The 22,500-nt window shown below is 33.7% G+C and overlaps 1 protein-coding gene across 1 annotated transcript in view; it reads right to left on the bottom strand.

Annotated features, from left to right (window-relative positions):
- Nucleotides 1-22,500, bottom strand: part of LOC137625837 (putative neural-cadherin 2) — a 111,964-nt gene that overhangs the window by 48,826 nt on the left and 40,638 nt on the right. Inside the window, exon 6 of the mRNA XM_068356727.1 lies at nucleotides 20,585-22,085. Coding sequence (XP_068212828.1) covers nucleotides 20,585-22,085 — 1,501 coding nt within the window. The remainder of the gene's footprint in view (nucleotides 1-20,584; nucleotides 22,086-22,500) is intronic.

The following is a 22,500-nucleotide window of genomic DNA, read 5'->3' as shown; positions in this document are numbered from 1 at the left end:
AACTAGAGTTGTAGCTTAGCTAGTAATAATAAATCAAAAATAATTATAATATAAATAATAATAATGATATAAGTAATATTAATAAGGATAATAATAATAATAATAATAATAATAATAATAATAATAATATTAATAATAATGATAATGATGATGATGATAAAAATAATAATAATAATAATGTTAAAAAGAATAAAAAAAAATAATAATAAAACCAAAAACAACAATAATAATAATAATAATAATAATAATAATAATAATGAAAATAAAAATAATAACAATAATAATACTAAAAATAATAATAATAATACTACTACTAATAATAATAATAATAATAATAATAATAATAATAATAATAATAATAAAATCGTGTACTTATTGGAACTTACAGCCACTAAAATTCTATTCGTTCGGAAGCGCCATTTAGAGTTTTTGCCTTACGCGTATAAGCACGTCTATGTATCAAAGAAGATAAATCCAAGACCCTTCAAGGCAAGAATTTATTGCCTCATCTTGATAATTTGTGCGGTATTTTCCGCGAATTATTGGCACCTTACTTTACTTTATTGATTGCGACACATCCAATGTGTCTCATCTTTTAAAAGATCATCAGGAGATGGTACAGCTGGCTTCGCGATTTTCGGTGCGTATCACAGTCAGCTAAGGAGAGAGTTTGCTACCCCAGATATTATCATCATCATCATCATCATCATTATTATTATTATGATTATTAATATTATTATTATTATTATTATTATTACTTGCTAAGCTACAACCCACGTTGGAAAAGCAGGATGGTATTAGCCCTGGGCATCCAACAGGGAAAATAGCTCAGCGAAGAAAGGAAGCAAAAGAAAAAGAAAATTTTTGAAAAGATCAACAACATTAAAATAAATATCTCCTATATAAACTATAAAAACTTTAACAAAACAAGAGGAAGAGAAATAAGATAGAATAGTGTGCCCGAGTGTACGGCTAGAGTGGATATGAATGTGTTGAGGTGGTTTGGCCATGTTGAGAGAATGGAAAATGGCTGTCTGCTAAAGAAGGTGATGAATGCAAGAGTTGATGGGAGAAGTACAAGAGGAAGGCCAAGGTTTGGGTGGATGAATGGTGTGAAGAAAGCGAGATTACTGTATAAACGTCATAAGTGAAAAAATAGTCTTCTCATTTTACTGAATAATTTTGTTACTTATTCAAATCATTAATGTCATTTGGTGCACATTCTTTTTGAGAAACAGGAATAAAACATTGGGGCGTTGCCAAATGTCTCTTGAATTGGCCATGACCAATCCCTGTAAACTGCGCTGACCACAAACTCGTCAAAAATAAATAACTGCTTTGGGTTCTTTAAAGATGACCAATGCAAAGAATGCCCACAAACTCTTATTATTATTATTATTATTATTATTATTATTTCCTATGCTAAAACCCTAGTTAGAAAAGAAGGATGCTATAAGCCCATGGGCTTCAACAGGAAAAATAGGCCAGTGAGGAAAGGAAATATGGAAATTAATAAACTACAAGAAAAGTAATGAACGACTAAAATGAAATATTTGAAGAACAGTAACAACATTAAAATTAATCTTTCATATATAAACCATAAAACACTTAAAAAAAAACGAGAGGAAGAAAAATAAGATAAAATAGTCTGCCCGAGTGTACCCTCAAGCAAGAGAACTCTAATCCAAGACAGTGGAAGGTCGTGGTACAGAGGCCATGGAACTACCCAAGACTAGAGGACAAGGGTTTGATTTTGGAGTGTCCTTCTCCTAGAAAAGCTGCTTACCATAGGTAAAGAGTCCCTTCTACCGTTACCAAAAGGAAAGTAGCCACTGAACCACTACAGTGCAGTAGTCAATACCTTGCGCGAAGGAGAACTGTATGGTAATCTCAGTGTTTTAAGATGTATGAAGACAGAGGAGAACGTGGAAAGAATAAGCCGGATTATTCGGTACATGTGTAGGCAGCGGGAAAATGAGCCGTAACCAGAGAGGGATCCAATGTAGTACTGTCCGACCAGTCAAAGTACCCAATACTTCTCTAATGGTAGTATCTCAACGGGTGGCTGGTGTCCTGGCCAACCCACTACCTATGAAAATAAGTAACTATTTGGGTTCTCCAAGGTTGACCATAAAGAATGCCCACAAACTCTTCGAAAATAAGTAACAATTTGGTTTCTTGAAATTTTTATCATTACAAAGAACGTCCACCACAAACTCTTCGAAAACAAGTTGACCATTACATGGAATGCCTTGACAACAAGCCACTTCATCCAGTCATATCCTTCTTTATATCCGATTAAGTAGCCTGAATAATCCCCGAAGGCATATAACCCTTAGAATTCGCCCTAATTTATTGGACAATCCATCAGGATTTGGGAGAATGAAGGTGTCTCCGTTCCTGGATCTGGATGCATAAATTCCAGCGTTTCTTTTGGTCAGTTGACAAACTCCCAAAAGGCCCATATTTATCGTTAGGAATTTCATCATCTTTATTCCAGTATATCAATTTTTAATAGCTAGCTTATCTTATTCTGTCTCTAAAGTCATTTTTTAAGACTCAAGCCGACCGACTTCACGATATTTTAAAAATCAAGTTATTTTATTGTCTTTAACGCATTTTTAAAGAATCAAGCTGACTGACTTCCCGAACTTTTAAAAGTCAAGTTATCTTCATCTGTCTTTCATGTAATTTTTAAAGAATCAAGCTGACTGAATTCACAAACTTTTAAAAGTCAAGTTATCTTCATCTGTCTTTCATGTAATTTTTAAAGAATCAAGCTGACTGACTTCCCGAACTTTTAAAAGTCAAGTTATCTTCATCTGTCTTTCATGTAATTTTTAAAGAATCAAGCTGACTGAATTCACAAACTTTTAAAAGTCAAGTTATATTAATCTGTCTTTCAGGTCATTTTTTAAGAATAAAGATGACAGACTTCACGAATTTCTAAAAGTCAAGCTATGTTAATGTGTCTTTCACGTCATTTTTTTTAAAGAATCAAGCTGACTGGTTTCAGGAACTTCTAATAGCCAAGTTATCTTAATATGTCGTTCACGTTATTTTTAAAGAATCAAGCTGACTGACTTCACAAACTTTTAAAAGTCAAGTTATTTTATTCTGTCTTTCGCGTCATTATTTTAGAAAATTTACCCGACTGACTTCACAAACAGGTAAATCATTTTATTCAGGCTTTCAGAGACATTTTCAAAGCTTAAGGTTGCCTGATTTCATAAAGATATGCCGGGAACATTTAAGCTTAAGCATAACTGAATCTATTACGCTTGGGGGGGGGGGGGGGCATGGAATACCCCATGTTCAAATTCATCAAGTATGAATAGGCTTCCTGAAGAACACATACCCTTTCGGTCTTATTCACAAAAATATTATTATTATTATTATTATTATTATTACTAGCCAAGCTATAACCCTAGTTAGAAAAGTAGGATACCATAAGCCCGAGTGCTCCCACAGGGAAAATAGCCCAGTGAGGAGAGGATATAAGGAAACAACAAGAGAAGTAATTAACAATTAGAATAAAATATTTTAATCATCAAAGTTAGTTTTAAGAGAAAACCATGTACAGTAGATTAGCCTTAATGTTATTATTATTATCACCAACCAAACCACAACCCTAGTTGGAAAAGCAAGATGCTATAAGCCCAAGGGCTCCAATAGGGAAAAATAGCCCAGTGAGGAAAGGAAATATGGAAATTAATAAACTACAAGAAAAGCAATGAACGATTTAAATGAAATATTTGAAGAACAGTAACAACATTAAAATTAATCTTTCATATATAAACCATAAAACACTTAAAAAAACCAGAGGAAGAAAAATAAGATAAAATAGTCTGCCCGAGTGTACCCTCAAGCAAGAGAACTCTAATCCAAGACAGTGGAAGATCGTGGTACAGAGGCCATGGAACTACCCAAGACTAGAGGACAATGGTTTGATTTTGGAGTGTCCTTCTCCTATAAAAGCTGCTTACCATAGCTAAAGAGTCTCTTCTACCGTTACCAAAAGGAAAGTAGCCACTGAACAACTACAGTGCAGTAGTTAATACCTTGGGCGAAGGAGAACTGTATGGTAATCTCAGTGTTTTCAGATGTATGAAGACAGAGGAGAACGTGGAAAGAATAAGCCGGATTATTCGGTACATGTGTAGGCAGCGGGAAAATGAGCCGTAACCAGAGAGGGATCCAATGTAGTACTGTCCGACCAGTCAAAGTACCCAATACTTCTCTAATGGTAGTATCTCAACGGGTGGCTGGTGTCCTGGCCAACCCACTACCTATGAAAATAAGTAACTATTTGGGTTCTCCAAGGTTGACCATAAAGAATGCCCACAAACTCTTCGAAAATAAGTAACAATTTGGTTTCTTGAAATTTTTATCATTACAAAGAACGTCCACCACAAACTCTTCGAAAACAAGTTGACCATTACATGGAATGCCTTGACAACAAGCCACTTCATCCAGTCATATCCTTCTTTATATCCGATTAAGTAGCCTGAATAATCCCCGAAGGCATATAACCCTTAGAATTCGCCCTAAGTTATTGGACAATCTATCAGGATTTGGGAGAATGAAGGTGTCTCCGTTCCTGGATCTGGATGCATAAATTCCAGCGTTTCTTTTGGTCAGTTGACAAACTCCCAAAAGGCCCATATTTATCGTTAGGAATTTCATCATCTTTATTCCAGTATATCAATTTTTAATAGCAAGCTTATCTTATTCTGTCTCTAAAGTCTTTTTTTAAGACTCAAGCCGACCGACTTCCCGAACTTTTAAAAGTCAAGTTATCTTCATCTGTCTTTCACGTAATTTTTAAAGAATCAAGCTGACTGAATTCACAAACTTTTAAAAGTCAAGTTATATTAATCTGTCTTTCACGTTATTTTTTAAGAATAAAGATGACAGACTTCACGAATTTCTAAAAGTCAAGTTATCTTAATGTGTCTTTCACGTAATTTTTTAAGAATCAAGCTGACTGACTTCACAAACTTTTAAAAGTCAAGATATTTTATTTTGTCTTTCACGTCATTATTTTATAAAATTAACCCGACTGACTTCACAAACGGGTAAAATATTTTCTTCAGGCTTTCAGAGACATTTTCAAATATTAAGGTTGCCTGATTTCATAAAGTTATGCCGGGAACATTTAAGCTTAAGCATAACTGAATCTATTACGCTTTTGGGGGGGGGGGGCATGGAATACCCCATGTTCAAATTCATCAAGTGTGAATAGGCTTCCTGAAGAAGACATACCCCTTCGGTCTTATTCGCAGAAATATTATTATTATTATTATTATTATTACTAGCCAAGCTATAACCCTAGTTAGAAAAGCAGGATACCATAAGCCCGAGTGCTCCCACAGGGAAAATAGCCCAGTGAGGAAAGGATATAAGGAAACTACAAGATAAGTAATTGACAATTAGAATAAAATATTTTAACCATCAAAGTTAGTTTTAGGAGAAAACCATGTACAGTAGATTGGCCTTAATATTATTATTATTATTATTATTATTATTATTATTATTATTATTATCACCAGCCAAGCCACAACCCTAGTTGGAAAAGCAAGATGCTATAAGCCCAAGGGTTCCAATAGGGAAAAATAGCCCAGTGAGGAAAGGAAATAAGGAAATAAACAAATGAGAATAAATTAACAATATATCATTCTAAAAACAGTAACAGTGTCAAAACAGATATGTCCTATATAGACTATTAACAACGTCAAAAACAGATATGTCATATATAAACTATAAAAAGACTCATGTCAGCCTGGTCAACATAAAAACATTTGCTCCAACTTTGAACTTTTGAAGTTCTACTGATTCAACTATCCGATTAGGAAGATCATTCCACAACTTGGTAACAGCTGGAATAAAACTCCTAAAATACTGTGTAGTATTGAGCCTCATGATGGAGAAGGCCTGGCTATTAGAATTAACTGCCTGCCTAGTAGGCTAATACGAACAGGATAGAATTGTCCAGGGAGATCTGAATGTAAAAGATGGTCAGAGTTATGAAAAATCTTATGCAACATGCATGATGAACTAATTGAACGACGGTGCCAAAGATTAATATCTAGATCAGGATATTGAGTTATAAGATTATAGAGAGATAAGGAGGCATCATTTTCTTTACAATAACTTCGTGCAATCGCCTGCAAGATATATATATATATATATATATATATATATATATATATATATATATATATATACATATATATACTACATATATATACTATATATATATATATATATATATACTGTATATATATATGTATATATATACATATATATATACAGTATATATACTTATATATATATATGTATATATATATATATATATATATATATATATATACTGTATATATATACAGTATATATATATATATATATATATATATATATATATATATATATATATATATATACTGTATATATATATATATTATATATATATACAGTATATATATACTTATATATATATATGTATATATATATATATATATATATATATATATATATATATATATATATATACTGTATATATATACAGTATATATATATAAATATATATATATATATATATATATATATATATATATATATATACTGTATATATATATATATATTTTATATATATATATATATATATATATATATATATATATATATATATATATATATATATATATATATATATAAGTGTGTGTGTGTGCGTGTGTGTGCGTGTAAGTGTGAATATATACTCGTATCTGTAACTATATACCATCTTTTGTGATGTATAACTGTATGTACTTTCAAGTATTTACATTCAAGTTCAAAATAAAAACAGTGCCTTTACTTCATTCAAAATGTTTTAACGGATCCATTAACAAAGAAGCTACGTACTAGGGAAAAGTTCCTAATAGATTAATATAAGCTAAGAAGTTTGGATTATTGACACTAAGTATCTGAGATACGCTCCATTTATGTTCACTTAGGAGTAGCAAAGGCCGAAGCTTCGCCTGCTTCAAGATATAATGTGTTGCATTTTCTAAGAAATTTCCGTTAACAAATTGAATTGCTGATAATTTTTAGTCGGCAACACATATAAATATACTTAAATAACAATAAATATAGTTCATTCAAGCATACTATTATTATTATTATTATTATTATTATTATTATTATTATTATTATTAAAAGCTAGGCTATCACCATAGATGGTAAAGCAAGATGTTAAGAGGGGTGAATGGAAGAAAGTATACTTTGAGGACAGGAAGAAGAGAAGAAGAATAGGAGAAAAGCAATATCGATCACCCCTCCCCCCAAAAAAAATAAGTGGAGATGGAATGGAAGGAAGTGAACTACAATAAAAGAAAAAAAACATTTCGACGCCTTCAACAATTGCCTTCAACATCTAGCCCCCCTCTCCTTGGTACTTCAACCTGAATGGAATTCAAAGGGACATTATAAAAGACTAAGGAGGAAGGGTATTTCAGGTCCAGGAGAGAAAAGAGAGCGGAAGTCTTTGGTATTTCCTTTTCCATTATTCTTCTGTAATGGATTTGTTTCTTTCGACGTTGATGAATACCTGAAGAACAAAGAATGTCAAGAGAAGAATGAAGGTGGAATTTCTTCCTCAATCATCTCATGATTTAATGATTATTTAAATCTGTCTTGTGTCATTTAATATTTTTCAATGGCAGGGAATTAGATGGCGAGATAAGGCGAAGGATGATATGGAGAGAAGAGGTTTGGTGGAAGAGAATGCCTTTGATAGAAGGCATTTGAGAGGGCGCATCAGGCAACCGACCCCTTAATATAAGGATAACGGTGGGAAAGAATAAAAATTAGATGGTGAGATAAGGTGAAGGATGATATGAAGTGAAGAGGTTTGGTGGGAAAGGATGCCTATGATAGAAGGCTTTGGAAAGCGCATCGGGCAACCGACCCCTTAATGTAAGGATAACTCTGGGAAAGAAAAAAGATAAGGTGAAGGATGGTATGGATAGAAGAGGTTTGGTGGAATAGGATGCCTTTGATAGAAGGCTTTGGAGAGGGCGCATCAGGCAACTGACCCCTTAATGTAAAGATACCTGTGGGAAAGAAGAATGTGTTTTAAATGGTTATTGAAAGGTTTTAAATGGTTTCCCCAGAGAGGCAGATTTTGGTGTACGTATTATTTGGACGACGCGGTAACGTCCCTGACTGGTGAAAGCCAGACTGGGGTTCATGACCCGCTCAAACTCGTTATTTCCTTTGGTCGCTGCAACCTCACCATCCTTGTGAGCTAAGAATGGGGCGTTTAGGGGAGCCTATAGGTCTATCTGTTGTCATTAACAGCCATTGCCTGGCCCTCCTTGGTCATAGCTTGGGTGGAGAGGGGATTGGGCTCTGATCATAAATATGGAATGATACTTGGGATACTATAAAAAGGAGACAAAGACAGAAATTCATTGTTGAAAGTTTTCGAGGAAGTATTGAAAATTACAAGGTAGAGTATGCTAAGTATTCCAGTATTGACACGGAGGTCAGAGGAAAAGGCAGGAATGACTCGAGAGAGTATTTGGACTGTAAAGCAGACGAGGCCGACAAAGCTATGTACTCAGGAAGTGGCTATGGTGTGAGAATTGCTCATAGAATTATTAATGAAATCTCGACTGGGGCAAAGAAGAAGAAGAAGCATATACCCATCAAAAAGAGAGATGGCTCTGTTATAGCAACAGAATATAAAGAAAGACAACGTTGGATGGAACACTTGAATGGGGTTTTGAATAGGACATATGAAGGGAATAATTTGATTGATATACCTGAAACTGATGAAGACCTTGATGTGCCCATGAATGAATTCAGTGTGTTTGAAGTCGAAGCTATCCTCAAAAAACTAAAGAGATGGAAAGCCCCTGGATACGATGGAATAACTACAGAGATGCTACTGGCCGAAAATGAAGTGACTCCCAGACTACTTACAAGATTATTTAGTAGAATGTGGCACGAAGAGGCAAAACCTGATGAATGGGATTTAGGAGTGTTGGTGAAAATAGCTCAAACGGGTGACATGACTGATTGCAATAATTGCAGAGGCATAACACTTACGTCAGTTGTAATGAAAATATATAGTATGCTTATTCTTAAGAGACTGGAGAGAAAGATTGATGAAAAGCTGAGAGATGAACAAGAAGGATAGAAGTTGCACTGACCAGATTTTCATTTGATCATTTTAAGACATGCTGTACAGCAATGCGAAGAATATAGAAATCCCCTTTTGGTGGTATTTGTGGACTATGAAAAAGCCTTTGATAGTGTGCACCGGCCAATTTTGTGGAGAGTCTTGCGTTATTATGGAAGTCCCTTTTAATATGTAAATTAGATTAAGTCTGTTCATGGGCATAGCAAGTACAAAGTTAATGTTAATGGAGTCTTATCAAGTGAGTTTTCAGTGAACAGCGGAGTACTCCAAGGGAATGTGTTGTCACCTATGTTGTTGATTCTCCTCATGGACTTTGTAATGTGTAGAACAGTCAGAGATGGTGGAGAAGGATTGGACTGAATTGGTGATAGGAATTTAGCAGACCTAGAGTATGCTGATGATGCTGTCCTTCTTAGCAGAACACCACAGGATTTGTAATGCTTGCGTTCAAGAATGCATGAAATAGCACACGAGGTGGGGCTGAAGATAAATAGAAGAAAGACAGAGATGATGAGAACGGAGTATGCAAGGGAAGATGAAATATGATTGGAAGGAGAAAGGATTAATGCAGTAGAATCATTTGAGTATTTAGGACCAATGATCTCCAATACAGGGTCTTTAGAATTAGAGTTTAGTGAAAGACTGAAAAAAGCAAATCAGACAATGGCTTGGTTAAGTAAAATTTGGAAATCAAATCGCCTAAAATTTCATATAAAAATCAGACTACATATCAGTTAGTGAGATCGGTGTTACTCTATGGACATGAGTCATGGTATGACAATGAAACAATCTCCAATAGATTTAGTAGATTTGAGAATAAAACCCTCAGAAGGATAATGGGAGTTTGATGGCAGGACAAGATTAGAAAGGAAACTATAAGAGAGATTACTCAAGTACCATATCTGGATGAAATCATGATGAGGGGTAGATGGAGATGGTTTGGGCATGCTCTTCGCACTCCCCGAGAGATTAGTTCACCAAACGTTTAACTGGGCTCCACAAGGCACTAGAAGAATTGGAAGACCCAGGCACACATGGCTTAGGACTATAAAGCGCGAAGTAGGAGATGATGAATGGAGAAGTATTGAATTAAAAGCTCAAGACAGAGACGACTGGCGAAATCTAACCAAGGCCCTTTGCGTCAATAGGCGTAGGAGAGGATGATGATAATGATGATATATATATATATATATATATATATATATATATATATATATATATATATATATATATATATATATATATACAGTATATATATACACACACATATATATATATATATATACATATGTATGTGTATATATATATATTATATTATATATTATATCATATATATATATATATACATATATATATATATATATATATGTGTGTGTGTGTGTATGGGCTATCTTTAGGGCATTGTCCAGCTTGATAGGACAATGTCACTGTCTCTTGCCTTTGCTATTCATGAGCGACCTTTGAACCTTTAAATGATATGTGGCTGATGTTATTTCTTATCTGTAAAAGAAAATCTGTCTAGACAAGAACTGTTTATCAATAATGGCATGTCTTACATTCAAGCTGATGCATGATTCCTTTAAACATGATGGGAAGCAAGAACCTCAATAATACTAAAAGTATTTCTCTCCAAAGGCAGAGTTCTCCTATCAGCAGGTTATAGTTGCATTTTATCTAACAGGTAGAGTATTTAGAGTAATGTCCATAAAAATAAGATTACTTAGAGATTTAGGTTTTTAAAGGCCGCTCATGAATGGCAAGGGCAAAGGACAGTGACATTCCGCTATCGAGCAGTACAATGCCCAAGACTCGAGCCTAACCATATATTCATATGATCAGCGCCCAGACCCATCTCCACCCAAGCTAGGACCATGGGGGTGCCAAGCAATGTCTGCTGATGACTCAGCAGATAGACCTATAAGCTCCCCCAAACCCCCATAATTAGCTCAAAAGGCTGGTGAGGCTGCAGCGACCAAAGAAACTAACGAGTTTGAGCGGGACTCGAACCCCAGTCTGGTGTTCACCAGTCAGGGACGTTACCACATCGGCCACCTCAACCCTGTAATATGTGGTCAGTGGTATAATCTAGGAGGATATGTATGTAAATGAAGGTCAGTGTTGCAAGTTAAGTGAAGTGACTCAACAGTGTCATAAAATATTAGAACAGAAATAAGGAATTTAATACATCTCCACATTCTTTAACTACCGAGCAAATCCACGAAGGAATATATTATCGAAAGAAACAAAATCAGATGAATGCATATTTTGAAAAAAAAAAAAAAAAAATATATATATATATATATATATATATAATATATATATATGATAAATTTTGCACATTTAGACGTGTTTTTCATATTCAAATAAGCCATATATATTTTTGATACATTAATGTCTGGATTCTCTTAACGACCTCGGGATCAGAGCCCCAGGCGAAATCCCACAAAGACAAGAGCTTGGGTCCGGCCGGGAATCGAACCATGGTCGGCAAGCTTGTATAGACAGTGACTAAACCACTTGGCCACGAAGAAAGATAAAAGTCAACGACAATTCTTCTGTACTTATACCTGTCGAATTCAGGTGTTTTGTACTTAGAATTGAAATCAACCCATCTTCACCATCGTAGCTAATTGGTAGTTTGTTACTTGGCATTCAATTAATGATAAATTTTGCACATTTAGACGTGTTTTTCATATTCAAATAAGCCATAGATATTTTTGATACATTAATGTCTGGATTCTCTTAATGACCTCGGGATCAGAGCCCCAGGCGAAATCACACAAAGACAAGAGCTTGGGTCCGGCCGGGAATCGAACCCTGGTCGGCAAGATTGTATAGGCAGTGACTAAACCACTTGGCCATGAAGAAAGATAAAAGTCAACGACAATTCTTCTGTACTTATACCTGTCGAATTCAGGTGTTTTGTACTTAGAATTGAAATCAACCCATCTTCACCATCGTAGCTAATTGGTAGTTAGTTACTTGGCATTCAATTAATGATAAATTTTGCACATTTAGACGTGTTTTTCATATTCAAATAAGCCATATATATTTTTGATACATTAATGTCTGGATTCCCTTAACGACCTCGGGATCAGAGCCCCAGGCGAAATCACACAAAGACAAGAGCTTGGGTCCGGCCGGGAATCGAACCCTGGTCGGCAAGCTTGTATAGACAGTGACTAAACCACTTGGCCACGAAGAAAGATAAAAGTCAATGACAATTCTTCTGTACTTATACCTGTCGAATTCAGGTGTTTTGTACTTAGAATTGAAATCAACCCATCTTCACCATCGTAGTTAATTGGTAGTTTGTTACTTGGCATTCAATTAATGATAAACTTTGCACATTTAGACGTGTTTTTCATATTCAAATAAGCCGGACCCAAGCTCTTGTCTTTGTGTGATTTCGCCTGGGGCTCTGATCCCGAGGTCGTTAAGAGAATCCAGACATTAATGTATCAAAAATATATATGGCTTATTTGAATATGAAAAACACGTCTAAATGTGCAAAATTTATCATTAATTGAATGCCAAGTAACAAACTACCAATTAGCTACGATGGTGAAGATGGGTTGATTTCAATTCTAAGTACAAAACACCTGAATTCGACAGGTATAAGTACAGAAGAATTGTCATTGACTTTTATCTTTCTTCGTGGCCAAGTGGTTTAGTCACTGTCTATACAAGCTTGCCGACCAGGGTTCGATTCCCGGCCGGACCCAAGCTCTTGTCTTTGTGTGATTTCGCCTGGGGCTCTGATCCCGAGGTCATTAAGAGAATCCAGACATTAATGTATCAAAAATATATATGGCTTATTTGAATATGAAAAACACGTCTAAATGTGCAAAATTTATCATTAATTGAATGCCAAGTAACAAACTACCAATTAGCTACGATGGTGAAGATGGGTTGATTTCAATTCTAAGTACAAAACACCTGAATTCGACAGGTATAAGTACAGAAGAATTGTCATTGACTTTTATCTTTCTTCGTGGCCAAGTGGTTTAGTCACTGTCTATACAAGCTTGCCGACCAGGGTTCGATTCCCGGCCGGACCCAAGCTCTTGTCGTTGTGGGATTTCGCCTGGGGCTCTGATCCAGAGGTCGTTAAGAGAATCCAGACATTAATGTATCAAAAATATATATGGCTTATTTGAATATGAAAAACACGTCTAAATGTGCAAAATTTATCATTAATTGAATGCCAAGTAACAAACTACCAATTAGCTACGATGGTGAAGATGGGTTGATTTCAATTCTAAGTACAAAACACCTGAATTCGACAGGTATAAGTACAGAAGAATTGTCATTGACTTTTATCTTTCTTCGTGGCCAAGTGGTTTAGTCACTGTCTATACAAGCTTGCCGACCAGGGTTCGATTCCCGGCCGGACCCAAGCTCTTGTCTTTGTGTGATTTCGCCTGGGGCTCTGATCCCGAGGTCATTAAGACAATCCAGACATTAATGTATCAAAAATATATATGGCTTATTTGAATATGAAAAACACGTCTAAATGTGCAAAATTTATCATTAATTGAATGCCAAGTAACAAACTACCAATTAGCTACGATGGTGAAGATGGGTTGATTTCAATTCTAAGTACAAAACACCTGAATTCGACAGGTATAAGTACAGAAGAATTGTCATTGACTTTTATCTTTCTTCGTGGCCAAGTGGTTTAGTCACTGTCTATACAAGCTTGCCGACCAGGGTTCGATTCCCGGCCGGACCCAAGCTCTTGTCGTTGTGGGATTTCGCCTGGGGCTCTGATCCAGAGGTCGTTAAGAGAATCCAGACATTAATGTATCAAAAATATATATGGCTTATTTGAATATGAAAAACACGTCTAAATGTGCAAAATTTATCATTAATTGAATGCCAAGTAACAAACTACCAATTAGCTACGATGGTGAAGATGGGTTGATTTCAATTCTAAGTACAAAACACCTGAATTCGACAGGTATAAGTACAGAAGAATTGTCATTGACTTTTATCTTTCTTCGTGGCCAAGTGGTTTAGTCACTGTCTATACAAGCTTGCCGACCAGGGTTCGATTCCCGGCCGGACCCAAGCTCTTGTCTTTGTGTGATTTCGCCTGGGGCTCTGATCCCGAGGTGGTTAAGAGAATCCAGACATTAATGTATCAAAAATATATATGGCTTATTTGAATATATATATATATATATATATATATATATATATATATATATATATATATATATATATATATATATATATATACGTTATCTAGCAACGCTATGTCATTATCATTTGAAGGTTTTTGAAATGAATCATCAGAATATTTGAAGGTTTTCCAAATGAATCATCAGAATATTTGAAAGTTTTCGAAATGAATCATCTTATTCGAAAGTTTTCGAAATGAATCATCAGAAATCAATCCCAGCCGACATAAAAGGACATTTTCTTTGTGGAAATGTAATACCGTGTCCGGATGAAATAGAATTTCGGATTTCTTAAGAATTTTTGATATGTTCCTTTAATTTCACTGCTAGAAACGAAATGGAAAAGTCGTAAATGTTTTTGACCTCGGCCTCAGGGTGCCTCTCTCTCTCTCTCTCTCTCTCTCTCTCTCTCTCTCTCTCTCTCTCTCTCTCTCTCTCTCTCTCTCTCTCTCTCTTTAAGCCTTAATTTTTTTCAAAATGTAAAGGAAATTTTCATACAAAAATCGAAGTTCTTGAGAAGTTGCTCTCTCTCTCTCTCTCTCTCTCTCTCTCTCTCTCTCTCTCTCTCTCTCTCTCTCTCTCTCTCTCTCTCTCTCTCTCTCTCTCTCTCTCTCTCTCTCTCAGACCTTAATTTTTTCAAATATATAATGGAAATTCTAATACAAAAATCGAAATTCTTGAGAAAAACCTCTCTCTCTCTCTCTCTCTCTCTCTCTCTCTCTCTCTCTCTCTCTCTCTCTCTCTCTCTCTCTCTCTCTCTCTCTCTCCTGCAATAAGCAATTTTAGCTTTCGCGACAGAAAGCGAAGTGTTTATTGGCCTGAAGAATAGAAGGTATCTTTTTTTTGTCCTTTGAACGGGTAAAATTGGCTTTAGTTCTAGTGAGTAATGCGTACACTGTCAGGTTTGTATGAAAACGTCCTTCTTTTCCTGTTACGCCATTCTTTACGCCTTTCCGTGGCGAAGTCAGTTATTGGTTTTCTAAGTGCGTCTGTTCTCTTGCGACCAAGAGCAAGCATTTACATTTTTCTAATATTTTTTACTTTTGCTGATATAGCAGTTTCTTTTCCTCTTCCAGCTGCAAATGCAAAAATGCTATTACCTTTATTTCAACCAATATTATTATTATTATTATTATTATTATCATTATTATTATTATTATTATCATTATTACTATTATTATTATTATTATTATTATTATTATTACTATTATTATTATTATGACTTGCTAAGCTACAACACTAGTTGGAAAAGCAAGATGCTATAAGCCCAAGGGATCCAACAAGGAAAGTAGCCCAATGAGGAAAGGAAATAAAGAACTTTGTCTTATTGTTCCTAAAATTGTAAAAAAATTGTCTTATTGCTCCTAAAATTGTAAGAACTTTGTGTTATTATTCCTAAAATTGTAAGAACATTTACTTATTGTTACTAAAATTTTAAGAACTTTGTGTTATTGTTCCTAAAATTGTAAGAACTTTTACTTATTGTTACTAAAATTGTAAGAACTTTGTGTTATTGTTCCTAAAATTGTAAGAACTTTTACTTATTATTCCTAAAATTGTAAGAACATTTACTTATTGTTCCTAAAATTGTAAGAACATTTACTTATTGTTACTAAAATTGTAAGAACTTTGTGTTATTGTTCCTAAAATTGTAAGAACTTTTACTTATTGTTCCTAAAATTGTAAGAACATTTACTTATTGTTCCTAAAATTGTAAGAACATTTACTTATTGTTACTAAAATTGTAAGAACTTTGTGTTATTGTTCCTAAAATTGTAAGAACTTTTACTTATTGTTACTAAAATTGTAAGAACTTTGTGTTATTGTTCTTAAAATTGTAAGAACTTTGTCCTATTGTTCCTAAAATTGTAAGAACCTTGTCCTATTGTTCCTAAAATTGTAAAAACTTCGTCTTACTGTTCCTAAAATTGTAAGAACCTTGTCTTATTGTTCCTAAAATTGTAAGAACTTTGTCTTATTGTTCCTAAAATTGTGAGAACTTTGTGTTATTGTTCCTAAAATTGTAAGAACCTTTTCTTATTGTTCCTAAAATAGTAAGAACTTTGTGTTTATTGTTCCCAAAAATTGTAAGAACCTTGTCTTCTTGTTCCTAAAATTGTAAGAACTTTGTGTTATTGTTCCTAAAATTGTAAGAACTTTGTCTTATTGTTCCTAAAATTGTGAGAACTATGTGTTATTGTTCCTAAAATTGTAAGAACCTTGTCTTATTGTTCCTAAAATTGTAAGAACTTTGTTATTGTTCCTAAAATTGTAAGAACTTTGTGTTATTGTTCCTAAAATTGTAAGAACTTTGTCTTATTGCTCCTAAAATTGTAAGAACTTTGTGTTATCGTTCCTGAAATTGTAAGAACTTTGTTTTATTGTTCCTAAAATTGTAAGAACTTTGTGTTATTGTTCCTAAAATTGTAACAACTTTGTTTTATTGTTCCTAAAATTGTAAGAACTTTGTATTATTGTTCCTAAATTTGTAAGAACCTTGTCTTATTGTTCCTAAAATTGTAAGAACTTTGTTATTGTTCCTAAAATTGTAAGAACTTTGTGTTATTGTTCCTAAAATTGTAAGAACTTTGTCTTATTGCTCCTAAAATTTTAAGAACTTTGTCTTATTGTTCCTAAAATCTTAAGAACTTTATCTTATTACTCATAAAAATTGTAAGAACTTTTTCTTTTTGCTCCTAAAATTGTAAGAACTTTGTCTTACTTTTCATAAAATCTTAAGCACTTTATCTTATTATTCCTTAAAAGTGTAAGAACTTTTTCTTTTTGCTCCTAAAATTGTAAGAACTTTGTGTTATTATTCCTAAAATTGTAAGAACTTTGTCTTATTGTTCCGAAAATTGTAAAAACTTTGTGTTATTATTCATAAAATTGTAAGAACCTTTTCTTATTGTTCCTAAAATTGTAAGAACTTTGTGTTATTGTTCCTAAAATTGTTAGAACTTTGTCTTATTGTTCCTAAAATTGTAACAACTTTGTTTTATTGTTCCTAAAATTGTAAGAACTTTGTGTTATTGTTCCTAAAATTGTTAGAACTTTGTCTTATTGTTCCTAAAATTGTAACAACTTTGTTTTATTGTTCCTAAAATTGTAAGAACTTTGTGTTATTGTTCCTAAAATTGTAAGAACTTTGTCTTATTGCTCCTAAAATTGTAAGAACTTTGTGTTATCGTTCCTGAAATTGTAAGAACTTTGTTTTATTGTTCCTAAAATTGTAAGAACTTTGTGTTATTGTTCCTAAAATTGTAACAACTTTGTTTTATTGTTCCTAAAATTGTAAGAACTTTGTATTATTGTTCCTAAATTTGTAAGAACCTTGTCTTATTGTTCCTAAAATTGTAAGAACTTTGTTATTGTTCCTAAAATTGTAAGAACTTTGTGTTATTGTTCCTAAAATTGTAAGAACTTTGTCTTATTGCTCCTAAAATTTTAAGAACTTTGTCTTATTGTTCCTAAAATCTTAAGAACTTTATCTTATTACTCATAAAAATTGTAAGAACTTTTTCTTTTTGCTCCTAAAATTGTAAGAACTTTGTCTTACTTTTCATAAAATCTTAAGCACTTTATCTTATTATTCCTTAAAAGTGTAAGAACTTTTTCTTTTTGCTCCTAAAATTGTAAGAACTTTGTGTTATTATTCCTAAAATTGTAAGAACTTTGTCTTATTGTTCCGAAAATTGTAAAAACTTTGTGTTATTATTCATAAAATTGTAAGAACCTTTTCTTATTGTTCCTAAAATTGTAAGAACTTTGTGTTATTGTTCCTAAAATTGTTAGAACTTTGTCTTATTGTTCCTAAAATTGTAACAACTTTGTTTTATTGTTCCTAAAATTGTAAGAACTTTGTGTTATTGTTCCTAAAATTGTTAGAACTTTGTCTTATTGTTCCTAAAATTGTAACAACTTTGTTTTATTGTTCCTAAAATTGTAAGAACTTTGTGTTATTGTTCCTAAAATTGTTAGAACTTTGTCTTATTGTTCCTAAAATTGTAACAACTTTGTTTTATTGTTCCTAAAATTGTAAGAACTTTGTGTTATTATTCCTAAAATTGTAAGAACTTTGTCTTATTGTTCCGAAAATTGTAAAAACTTTGTGTTATTATTCATAAAATTGTAAGAACCTTTTCTTATTGTTCCTAAAATTGTAAGAACTTTGTGTTATTGTTCCTAAAATTGTTAGAACTTTGTCTTATTGTTCCTAAAATTGTAACAACTTTGTTTTATTGTTCCTAAAATTGTAAGAACTTTGTGTTATTATTCCTAAAATTGTAAGAACTTTGTCTTATTGTTCCGAAAATTGTAAAAACTTTGTGTTATTATTCATAAAATTGTAAGAACCTTTTCTTATTGTTCCTAAAATTGTAAGAACTTTGTGTTATTGTTCCTAAAATTGTTAGAACTTTGTCTTATTGTTCCTAAAATTGTAACAACTTTGTTTTATTGTTCCTAAAATTGTAAGAACTTTGTGTTATTGTTCCTAAAATTGTTAGAACTTTGTGTTATTGTTCCTAAAATTGTTAGAACTTTGTCTTATTGTTCCTAAAATTGTAACAACTTTGTTTTATTGTTCCTAAAATTGTAAGAACTTTGTGTTATTGTTCCTAAAATTGTTAGAACTTTGTCTTATTGTTCCTAAAATTGTAACAACTTTGTTTTATTGTTCCTAAAATTGGGAAAGTGGCTTAAAAATAAATGATATATTAACTTACGGATTAATATAGACTGAATGCTGTAATTATTGAGTTTCAGAACGGGTGCTGGTTACTAAAGCATTATCAAAACACAAATTGACCCGATGTCGTTTGTTACAAATAAAGAATAAAAGGAAATTCAATTATTATTATTATTATTATTATTATTATTATCACTTACTAAGCTACAACCCTAGTTCGAAAAACAGGATACTATAAGCCCAGGGGCTCCAACAGGGAAAATAGCCCAGTGAGGAAAGGAAACAAAGGAAAAACAGAATTACAGGGGCTCCAACAAGGAAAATGGCCCAGTGAGGAAAGAAAACAAGAAAAAAAGAATTAGAATATTCTATTTTTCCTCGTTTCCTTTCCTCACTGGACTAATTTCCTTGGTAGAGCCTTCGGGCTTATAGCATCCTATTTTTCCAACTAGGGTTCTAGCTCAGCAAGTAATAATAATAATAATAATAATAATAATAATAATATTAAGAATATGAATTGAAATAAATATTTCCTATAGAAACTATAAAAACCAAAACAAGAGGAATAGAAATAAGATAGAATAGTGTGCCTGATTGTACCTTCAAGAAAATGAACTCTAATCCAAGACAATGGAAGACTATAGTACAGAGGCTATGGCACTACGCAAGACAAAAGAGCAATGAATTGATTTCGGAAGAAAACATTATAAAACTTAAATAGCTTTCAGAAGACCTGCTTCTGAAATAAATCTAAAAATACCACTAGCATAGTAAAACACATCCTGCCCAAGAATCTTATCAAGGATGAACCTGACATCCTCATCTCGAACCTCAAGTACTTCATGCATTTTTTATAAAGTATTATCCCTTTATAGATGAAATGAAAAAAAAAAGAAGAAATAAAGTGATGTCTAGAACTTCAAAAAAATGTAAAATTAAAATTATTCAACGAAAATAAAAACGGTCACTAAATAATTGCTAAAATAAAGAGTAAAGTGAAGTCATGAATTCTAAACAAATGTTAGATTAAATTTATTCCACGAACGTATAATGGACCACTTCATGCATGAATTTATAAATTTAAAATTACTGAATCTTATATTTAAAAAGGAGAAATAATATTGTGAATCTTGCTGTTAAAATTAGCAAAAATATTGTGAATTTTATGATTGAAATACAAAAAAAAAAAAAAAAAAAAGTGATTCTTACTGTTGAAATGAGAAAAAATATCATGGAGCTTATTGTTAATATGCGAAAAGAATACTATAAATCTTACTGTTAAAATGAGAAAAAATATTATGGAGCTTATTGTTAATATGCGAAAAGAATACTATAAATCTTACTGTTAAAATTAGAAAAAAAAAATGTATATCTTACTGTTAAAATGAAAACAAAAATACTGTAAATCTTGCTGGTAAAATGAGAAAAAAATGTGAATCATACTGTTAAAATGTGAAAAAAATGTGAATCTTACTGTTAAAATGAGAAAAAAAAAACATGATTGCCCAAGTCAATACTCACCAATGGGTCCGTTTTCCTGAACTTCAGCGAACATTGAACCATTTATGAAAATTGGAGGATTGTCATTAATATCTTTCACTATTATGGTAACGGTGGTTTCGACCAAGTGAACCCGTCCTGTCCTTCCTCCTATGCCGTAGGCACTGATGTCTGTGTTAGACGGATCTTTTGTGACGTTCCTGCCCTTCGAATCGTAGGATTCGTTCGTGAAGCAGTCGCCGTCAATTCCCAGATCTTCCGTGTGGTATGAATCATCAAACAGATCCTTGGTAAGAGTCCTATCTTTCCTTTTCAAGTAAGATCCTATAACTTCAGTGCGGTATGGATCATCAAACAGATCCTTGGTATGAGTCCTATCTTTCCTTTTCAAGTAAGATCCTATAACTTCAGTGTGGTATGGATCACCAAACAGTTCCTTCGTAACAGTCCTTTCATTTCTTCTCAAGTAAGATCCTATAACTTCAGTGAGGTATGGATCATCAAACTGCTCCTTGATAAGAGTCCTATCTTTCCTTTTCAAGTAAGATCCCATATCTTCACTGTGGTGCTGATCATCAAACAGCTCCTTCGTAAGAGTCCCTTCTTTCCTTTTCAAGTAAGAAGTGCTTCCATTTCTCTCAATTTTTCCAAGGCGTCGCTTCACGTCCGATTTTACGATCTTCATTTGCTTGTCCCTAAGACCAGATATATGATCTGAGACCGACTTCTTACATTCGTCGGGAGATCGAGTGGCGTCATCCGGCACATTTCCGCCGGAAGGTCCTGATTCTTCACCTTCGCCGTCCGAAGATCTCTCTCGTCCATCTGCTTCGCGACAGTCCCTTGCCCCCGGGGCGTCCTCTGGCTTATTCCCCTCCACTGCGGAAAGAAACTGACGAATGTCCTTGGGCGAGAATTGATGCGAACGCCTCCCCGTTTCTTCGGCTCCGCCTGGCGTGTAAGTGATCAGGCGAAATCCTCTATGGCTCGCTGGAAATTTATCGGAATGTATAATTCTCTCATTCCGTTCAGCATCGGAAAAATGGCCCTTCGGGGACATACGTTGGCCATTAGATCTTTTCTCGCGGTGCTGCAATATCTTCTCGACATTTTCCACTCTTCTCGTTTCACTGGATGCTGATGCGATCCCGCCTCTTCTCTTACGCGGATTATCCGGAGTCCGACGAAAGGGAAATCCTTTCAAGCGCTGTTTTCCTTTGATGGATTTCCCCTCTCTATTCCCCAGTGACCTTTCCCTCTCTCTTCCGACTGATCTTCGCTCTTCTTTATATTTTCGCCCCAACGCATCGTCATCTACCCTTTCTGTAAGAATTTTCCATGTGCTAAGGGGAAATTTTTGCCTCTCGGCTACATTTGGCAAACTGAAGGTACCACTCGAGAGATAATTTGGAGTAACGACTTCTCGTTTGTCTCGAGGTCGACTCCAGAGGGCCTGCCCGTCGCGGACCTGCACTCGAACCTTCCATATGGTCTTTCCCTCAGGGGGGTCACGGTCCAGAGCCTGCGTGGGAAGTGATATATAAAATAAAAGATCAAGAAAAAAAACTTTTTGTATGTTATCACACTTTTACTTAGTCACAGATACGATACTGTATGGGAGTGAGTTTATGTATTACCAGAAACCTATGCGCAAATAAACACACACACATACACACACAAACACACACACACACACACACATATATATATATATATATATATATATATATATATATATATATCCACACACATATATATATATATAAATATATATATATATATATATAAGTATATACATACATATATATATTCAAATAAGCCATATATATTTTTGATATATTAATGTCTGGATTCTCTTAACGACCTCGGGATCAGAGCCCCAGGCGAAATCACACAAAGACAAGAGCTTGGCTCCGGCTGGGAATCGAACCCTGGTC

The sequence above is a fragment of the Palaemon carinicauda genome, chromosome 33, assembly GCF_036898095.1.
Source record: "Palaemon carinicauda isolate YSFRI2023 chromosome 33, ASM3689809v2, whole genome shotgun sequence".
In the NCBI taxonomy this organism is placed as follows: Eukaryota; Metazoa; Arthropoda; class Malacostraca; order Decapoda; family Palaemonidae; genus Palaemon; species Palaemon carinicauda.
Note: the sequence above shows the minus strand (reverse complement) of the source record. Positions and strands in the feature narration are given on the sequence as shown.